Source organism: Crocodylus porosus, unplaced genomic scaffold, assembly GCF_001723895.1.
Source record: "Crocodylus porosus isolate Cpor-Errol unplaced genomic scaffold, CroPor_comp1, whole genome shotgun sequence".
NCBI lineage: Eukaryota > Metazoa > Chordata > Crocodylia > Crocodylidae > Crocodylus > Crocodylus porosus.
The window spans coordinates 102,116,802-102,125,522 of NW_017728943.1; the positions used below are offsets into that span (position 1 = coordinate 102,116,802).

General features: G+C 45.0%; 1 protein-coding gene across 3 annotated transcripts in view; it reads right to left on the bottom strand.

The window, feature by feature from the left end:
• AGT (angiotensinogen) overlaps positions 1-8,207 on the bottom strand; it is a 19,148-nt gene extending 10,941 nt beyond the window's left edge. Inside the window, exons 1-2 of one of the 3 annotated variants that reach the window (XM_019549882.1) lie at positions 8,139-8,207; positions 363-1,164 (exon numbers count right to left, since the gene is read on the bottom strand). In XM_019549882.1, coding sequence (XP_019405427.1) covers positions 363-1,140 — 778 coding nt within the window. In that variant the 5' untranslated portion in view covers positions 1,141-1,164; positions 8,139-8,207. Of the gene's footprint in view, positions 1-362; positions 1,165-5,555; positions 5,786-8,138 lie in introns of those variants that run through there. The other 2 variants (XM_019549883.1, XM_019549881.1) reach the window with 2 other exon arrangements.
• Between the last annotated feature and the right edge of the window lie 514 nt (positions 8,208-8,721).

Consider the following 8,721-nt stretch of genomic DNA (forward strand, 5'->3'; position numbering starts at 1 on the left):
TTTCTCGAACAGCTTGCCTAGGATCGAGGTAAGACTAACCGGCCTATAGTTTCCCGGGTCCTCCTTCCTGCCTTTTTTGAAGATGGGAACCACGTTGGCCCTCTTCCAGTCCTCCGGTACCTCACCAGAGCACCACAAGTGCTCATAAAGCCGTGCCAGGGGTCCTGCAATGACCTCGGCCAGTTCCTTTAGAACTCTAGGGTGGAGATCATCCGAGCCGGCTGACTTGAATACGCCCAAGCCCTCCAGAAGCTCCCTAACTAAATCCTCACTAGATGATGTCTACCCAAATTGATAGGGCTGGAGTTCATTGCCTACCCTCTACTGAGATAGCCACTGAAATTACTGCTGGTTTTCCTTACCTTTTAAGTGAATTTCAGTGGTAAAGAGCAAGGTGGTTGTTGGGTCGATGTCTGTCAGCAAGTTGCTGCTCCTGCTGGTGACTTTGGCTTCCACAAAAGTGTTTATTTGTTCTACTGCTTGTCTTGGGTTTGTAAAATCAACAGCTCGAGCATAGAAAGCATCACCAGCAAGGGCCAAGTCACGCACAAATGGTTCAGCTAGGCGGACATTTGGGGCAGAGAAGAGGCAGGACAGTTTTGAAAAGAACAGATCATCAGCCGTGTTGGTGAGGAGCGGGTCATCAATGGTCCTCAGGGCTGAAATGACTTTACGCCCATCCACTTTGGAGGTGCAGTCTGGGTCACCAGAGGGGGAGATGAATCCCAGGAAGTCCTGTAAATCAGCTGCTGTCTGGCCTGAAGCCACTAAGTAGAAAGATACCAGAGACCCATAGATGCTTGTGGGGGAAAGGAGAATGTTCTGACCCTTTCGTGTTTCCCTCACTGCACCATAGAAACGCGCACCAAGAACATACACTAGGTCTTTCAGGTAGCTCAGTCTTTGCTTGCCATTGGCACCTAAGCTTTGCATCTCTGGCTTGGGCTGTTCTTCATAGGCAGGGATGGCTTGAGACTTGATGAAGATAGGGACAAATGTTTTCTCCTCCTGGATCAAGTTTTCCAGGTCCTTACAGCTACTCCTGTTATATGCAAACAAAGTAAAAGGGTGGACATAAACCCGGTCACCAGCTACTGCAATGAGGCACAGGAAGAAGCTGAAGAGACTCGTTGGATTCATGTTGAAAAGCCACCTGAGTAATGTCTGTTTAAAACAGAGGGAGAAGGGCAGAGATTTAATTAACTTGATATACGTTTTGTTTCTTGTGTAGATAGTGTAAGAGGTTTGTATTTCTTTGTCTCCCAAGTTCAAGAAATTATAAGAATGAGATTTTCAAAAGGATTTTGTGCTCCCCTTATTTTGGTCCCAGTGGTGAAAACATTGGCCACATCCAGATGAGTGTGGCCATGCAGGATGTGGTGCTGGAGACCCACCTGTGACGGCACTCAGGCATTTCCTGTGCTGCTACCTTGCAGAGTGGGGGGTTGTTTTGACCCAGGATCTCCTGGGGATTTATTGGGGTCAAAAAAACCTGCACAGAAAAGAAGTGGGGTGGCACACGTGGCAGCAGTGCACACCACTCAAAACTGGAGCCCGGCTGGCCAGAGCCACACTCCAGCTGCCAGCCAGGCTCCCAGCTGCAAAAGCAATGCAGCTGTAGCTTCCCAGGACCACCAGTAAGGCTGCTGGAGCCAGCACAGTTGCTGACCTCCGTTTCCCCTGCCCCACCCAGGGTAACCTGCTGCATGCCACAGGGCATGTGGCACAGGCATTCCCCAGGGACAACTAGCAGTCCCGGGAGAACCAAACCTCCATGCCAGTTTGGATGCGGCCATGAATTGATAACCCTAATCAGATGCTCCTCCCCTCTGTGTTTCACTCAGATCCTTCCCTCAATGTGTCTGTAGTTGGTTCTCATATCAATCCCATTCCTGTACAACCTGATTGCTTCATAGTCTTTAAGCAGACAAGGTTCTTTGCGTGAATCTTTTATCTTTTATTAGACCAACTTAAATAGTTGGAAAACAATTATTAAGCAAGCTTTCGGGTTCAAAAACCCTTCAACAGGCTAAGGAAGTTTCAGCAGTCGGTGTGTGCTCTTCCTGGATGGAATGAAAAGTAAAGAAGCTGGGCTGGTATGCATACAAGACAGGCAGTCAGTGGAAATGTAGATTGAAGAGTCAAAGGGTGACAGACAGGTGGTGGGGGAGGGGGAAAGACAGAGATGGGGGATGAATAGTGGAGAGATACCTAGGGAGTCAGATGTCAGGCAGATTATAATGTGTCATAAATCCAATGTCTATATTTAGTCCATGAATTTTAGTATCCAGGAGATTGATGAAGTGGAATTCATAGGCTCGTCTCTGGGAAGTGTTTTGTAAGTTTCCTTTGAGGATCAGGACCGAGAGATTGGAGAGAGTGGTTTTCTTGTGAGAAATGTGCCCCCACAGGTAATTGGGTTTTCCTGTCTTTGACATTTCCCGTGTGCATTCATTCTGGTGCGCAGTTGTTGTTTGGTCTCTCCTACATAATAATTGTTTTCCAACTATTTAAGTTGGTCTAATAAAAGATATCAGATTCATGCAAAGAACTTTGTCTGCCTATGTCCTTAGACCAACACGGCTACAACCTTCACCCCTGTATCATAGTCTTTAATGCATTTATCCCACCAACACCCTTCTGAGTTGCCCCATTTTACAAGTGGGGAACATAGGCTAAGTCCCTACTTATCCAAGGTTACACAGGTAGTCCGTGGTAGAGCAGGGATTTGAAACCATGTCTCTTGAGCCCTTTGCTTTCAAACTACAGTCTGCTCCCCCACTTTCTTCTCTATGTAGTTAATCCTCCTAATAGCTAATCCTAACACAGAACTTAATATTTTCATAGCATAATACAAAAATGAATTCTTATAACACTACTGAAACAGGGGTGTGAGTACAAATGCAGACAGATTTCTTCCACACAGTATGCTTATTGTGAAGCTGTGTTTTCTCCACCTAACACCTACCCTACAATTAATTGTTGAGAGGTAGCAGTCCTGAACGAAGTTTTGTTACATTATCTTTCCTGACATAATGGTGTACAAAGACCATTTGGGATTTTTATTTTACTGCTCTAGGAGTAGAATTTCACTCTATCTATGCTCACTCTGTAGGTTCCTCCATGTTCCTAAGCAGTGGCGATGCATAGGGAGTGCACAGGGGTGAACATGCACACCCTGAGAGTGCTGGTGCACCTCCTGACAGCCAGCATTCCCAGGCAAGGGGGGCAGGTGAGAGCACTGGTGCCCTGAGAGTGCCGGCTGGGAAGTGGGGGGCGCCAGGAGAAGCACCCCCCTTCCCCCCCCGTGGCCAATTGTGTTCACTCAGAAGTGCCAGCAGTGTGCCTGGAAGTGCCGGCAGTGCATTACTGCCACTTGCAGGTCTGTAGGAGCTGTGGGATTGGCTGTGGGATTGGGACCCCTCCCAGTTGCTGACTGGCCACTGGGGGGGCAAGTGCCCCCCTGGCTCAAGAGGCAACAGTTGCCCATGTTCCTAAGGAAGAGCCCTCTCCCGTCCTCCTTCCTCCAATATGCATGCACAGCTTACATGCGTTCTTATAGAGTTTGCACTTTACAGTCCTAACTGCTTGTATACCCAATTCCTGTAGAACTTTCCACATATCTCTAGCATCTTCTCTAAATTTGAAGCTGTGGATTGGAAACCTGCACATTTCAAATCAAAATGTCAGGAGTTATGACCCTACAAGGAAGCAACATCCATTGTCATTTGAAAGTGTTTTTATTTAGGATCATGTCCAAATTCCCTGAGTCACAAGGACTTTTTTTTTCTTTTAATTAATTCTCCTCTTAATTATTTTTCACAAATTTAATCTTTTTATCCCTTTCCACCCTGCAGAGCTCATGAATGGGGCAAAAAGGTAATGCATGCCTGAGTGAAACAGAGCTCTGCACTCCATTCTGCAAAATGTTAAATTTCTCTAGCAGTGCCCGGCTGGCCCCCTCTGAGCCTGCTGAAGCATTCCTTAAATCACACTCCTTAAGTCTTACTCCTTCCTCTGAAATCTGTGTTTACACTAAGGTGACTGTGTCATGATTTGAATCTGCTCCCTGGATGGTGAGCACTGTCAAAGCACAATTTATGCTATTGTGTTGTGTTGATGTAGGGCCTTCCAGTGTAGAATTCCCAACTGCTCAACAACTCTTCCTGCCCCATACCTCCTAGCATTTATCTGAGGTTCCTAAGCATCTATCTGAGGCATTGCCCATTTTGCAAATAGAAGAGCTTTGGTACTCAGAGAGATACATGGACTGAATTTTGGCATGTTCACATTTGCAACCTCAGTTTGCACATGCTGGTCTACCCATAAGTGCAACCTGGGGATCTGCTAATGTGCTAGGGACATTAAAACACTTTCCCAATTGCTACAGCCATAAAGTACTTGTTCTGTCTCCGATTTGTAGTTAATACCCTTATCTCCCCCCCACCACACACTTCCCATTCAGTTTAAGGCAATCACAGTCAACACAGCACCATTCATTCCTTTCCTTTAACAACAGCTTTTGGCTTAAATCTGTCAAAACAAACTTTTCTTCTCAGATCCTATATTCAGACCTATAAGTAAAGAGCTAAAAGACTTCCAGATCTGCTCTGATTATTTAGTAATTGTGTTGCATACATTTCAGCCAAGCTAAAAAAATGTGCTTTCCCAGACCCCTTCTCATATAGCCTAGATCAGGGGTTGTCAACCAAGGGTACGCGTACCCCTAGGGGTAACTGGGAAGGCCCTAGGGTTACAGGCGGGCAGGCGGAGATGGAGTGCCGCCACCCACCAACCCGTCCTGCTGACTGCCAGGAGCAGGGCCGGGGGGGGCAAGGGCAACAGCACCCCTCTGTGGGCTGCACAAGCACCAGCCAGCCAGCCAGATGCAGTGGCGGGGAAGGAAGCTCACATGCAGTGGCTACTGCTGCCACCCACCACCCCACACTGCCACCGCTCCATGTCCAGCCGCATGCCACCCCCCACCTCTGCATCCAGCCATGCACCCACCCAGCCCCACCCCACCTCTGCATCTGGCTGCCGGAGGTGCACAATAAAAAAAGGCTTGAAAACCCCTGGCCTAGATACCCCAACTGCTGGTTTGTGATCACATTTCGGGGCAGATTGCTGTGTCAGTATTGTCCAAATTAGAGTCCTCCCCCTGCAAAGGTGCTGCCACCCCCTCCGTACTCATCTATAACACAAAGTTTGAAGCCATGGCTTAAAATTCCTATCGGGTATGGCAATTCAAATGATATCACCCCATTAGCAGTAAAACTACCATCTGCCATAAAGCAGATGGGGGGTTCACTGCAAACAATAGTTATCACCAGCAGGTCAGCTTTTCAGTGCAGTCAAAGCTATGGAGTTACTTCCTCCAGATGAGCACGGAGGCCTCTGAAGAGCCAGCAGTGTGAGGGAGCTTGCATTGCTGCTACCTGTGCTAGCCTCATCTGTGGATAAAGAGAAGGTCTGCTTCCACAGGCCAGGGCCCTTCACAAACATTAAAATACCTCCAGTCAAAGTAAAGCCATCCAGTCAAAGACCATATTTACCAGCTTTGTCCTTGATGTTATCTCACCCTTTTGTTATCTTCAGCAAACTAGGCTCCCCTCTCAGCGCTGCCTGCATCTGAGGCAGTGTAGCAGGACTCCTGAGGTATTTATGCCATTTCAAAGGAGGAGACCCTTTCCCAATGTCTCCAGTGTTGCTACATTGCGTCACCAGGTGAAGGCATGAGTGAGGCTAGCTGCGACCAGATGGGACCAGATGAAACTTGAGTATGGCTCACTGCTACGCCAGCTGGAGAGCTTACAGATCAATACACAACCTTTAACCAAGCAAGTACATTTGAATAGTCTTCAGTTATACATTTACTGAGACTGGGGTTGTCTCTTTTGCAGGTAGATTTGTATTAGAGCTTGAAAAGAACCCAGTTTGTTTCCTTCTTGACTCAAAGAAATGCAGATTTCATTGGCTTTGAATCTTATAAAATTCAAGCCAGTTTTCCCTCACTTTCGATGAGCCAGGGTATAAACAAGTCTCTCTGGGCATGTCTACACAAGATGCTGACTGCACAGTAGCTGAAAATACTGCATAGTAGTGCATCACAGCATGGATAGTGCTAATAACTTTCTGTGCAGTATTATTAGGCTACTGGGCAGTAGCATCACCTAAAAGACATTTGCCAGCAGTACTGCACAGGAACTCTAGTTACTATGCATTTATTTAGTATTTTCTGATACAAGTACTAAATAAATGTGCAGTAACAACTGCACAGTAGTGTCTCGTGTAAACATGCCCTCTATCTCTCTTAAAGTCTGTAGACCAACAGTGTTGGACTATCACTGCTCCTTAGGGCCCTCATTTGGAGTTAAGTAACTCTCAAGTTTGTGTCTTTAACTCCCTCTTGACCTAGCTATCATGATCCAGGTAATCTCCTTTCCATCTCCTAAAAGCAATGAGAACTGATAAATTGAAAAGTGAAGGGTTAAGACCAGACAGGATAAATTGGAAATCCAGGCCCTGGTCTCCAAAGAAGATCCCCCTTTTCCCTCTCCCTCTTCCATCCCCCTCCTGGTTTTGGAACCCCCATCCCTCTTTTCAAATACCATGCAAGGAGACTTAGGGACCTACTGCTGCATTTGGAAAGGTCCCATATCTTCTTGTGCCACTGCTACATTTGGGTCAATAAGAACCGAGTTTGGACCAAGTCAGTTTTGGTTTCCATGGTCCACACTCAGTCTCTGCCTGTTTTTCTGAGCAAATCGCTTGTGCTGGGACATTGTGTTCTACGGTTGTACTTATGCAGGGTGGAACTAGGACAGAATTTTCAAAGCACTCGTCATTGGTTTAACTCTGCTCCCATTAAAGCTTCCTGCAGCTATGGTGAGGTTTCTGAACAAGTCATTTAATTTTTCACCTGAAATTTTTGTTTTCGGACAGAGGCTCATTTTTCCCCAGCTTTCTTTAGGTATCTTTTCTTTTGACAAAATGTTAAGATTGTCTACAGACAGGTGATTAAACCCATTTTTCTATTTTAAGAATTTCAATAGAAAATTTCCAACCTGCTCCAATCATAACTTCTGTGCCTTGTGTAGCCATTAACACAGTAGCACCCTGGGGTGCCTCAAGAGCTTTTCAAAGGTACCATGGATTGCCACATACTGTTAAGTGTGCCAATATGATTCACAAGATAAACCCAAAGATTTCAAAGAGGAATTCATAGTGTTAAAAACATTCCTGACCTGCTGTGCACTTTCTGATTCTGTGCAATAGAAGAACTGCTTTAATATTTTACTATAGTGAAAAAACAAGTGAAAATTAAAAGCTGGCATTTTCTGAGGGGGTAGGGCCTTGAATCTGAAAAGGTTGGGAACAACTTCATTAGTGGGTAATAAATAATGACACAGTCTTCTCACAAGTTAGAGAAGCAGCAACATTTTATACCTTACTCAATACTGTGTTATTCTTGCCTTGTATTCCCAGATAGGTCATATCTTTTGATTTCAGCTTGTTGTACTTAGACAATAGTACAGAGCCCCGTGCTGTTACTCTCACAGGTACAACAAACACCTGCTGTCCTGCTTATTTACATTCACCTAATTAATAGCCCCTGGAAAAGCTATGGATGCAATAGCTCTTTTCTCAGATCTTTGCACTTTGACATTTCCTTCCTTTCCCTTCCCTGCTAACTATTGATATCTTGCTTGACACTGGGCCATATTCATCTCTGGTGTAAGTCTATTTAGTGATTGACTTTCAAATCATTTTAAGCTAGACTGCACAGGCGTTATTCAGATAATTAGATGTGGACCTTTTGTCAGGTTTTATCTGCCAGAGAATAAGGTTGAATAAGGTGGTTTTCAAAATTAACACATGCCTAAAGATAGAAGTTTGACTTCTCTAAGAAAAGAATCTCTTCACCATCTTTCATTTAAGGCATCCAATAGGATGGTTCCCCAAAGATAGTCAAATTCTGCATCAGACAGGACTCTAACTAAACCTGTGCACCAATTAGAAACTCTAGAAGGTAAAAAGCAAGTCCATTCCTTGCACAAATGCAGAGGCATATACATATATTTCCTAATGAATCCCATCCCATAACAGCTATATCAAGAGTACAAAGTAGCACGCACCTCCCAAACCTGCTCCCAAATGAGTCTTGTGTTCTTGTTTTCTGCTTTGATTCTGATTTCTAGAGGTACTTTTACTTTGTGCTTTATTTCCATGGTTACCTAATCTGAGTTATATATTAGCTCTCCCTCCCCTGGCTCCCCTCTCCCCCACGTTCACAGTGTTCTGGGATATGTTGCTGTATTTTTCCAGTTGTTATTAATGGTCATTTCATCTTCCTTTTCCAGTGAAAAAGAGCAAACAGCAGTTGAAGAGTTGATTTCATCATTATTTCTGTTGCTCCTTTTTCCCTTCTCCTCTTTTTTGCTGTACTGAAATTAAGTCAGTCTCTGCCATCTGCCTGTAATGCCCCAAAGGGCAAATATAGAATCATTGTTTGTTCAAAGAAATATTTCTCAATGTAGCTGTTGTTCAAAGAATAGTTCCCAGTGTAAATCCTGTCAAATACACTTCACATGCATTGACCCTACCAGAGTATTTTTGGCCTCTGTCAGGTGTGTTCAGGGGTGAAGTAGCATTGATCACATCAGGCTCCTCAGTTTTGTATGGTCTGTGTGCATGCTATCAGGATAGCACCTCTGATAC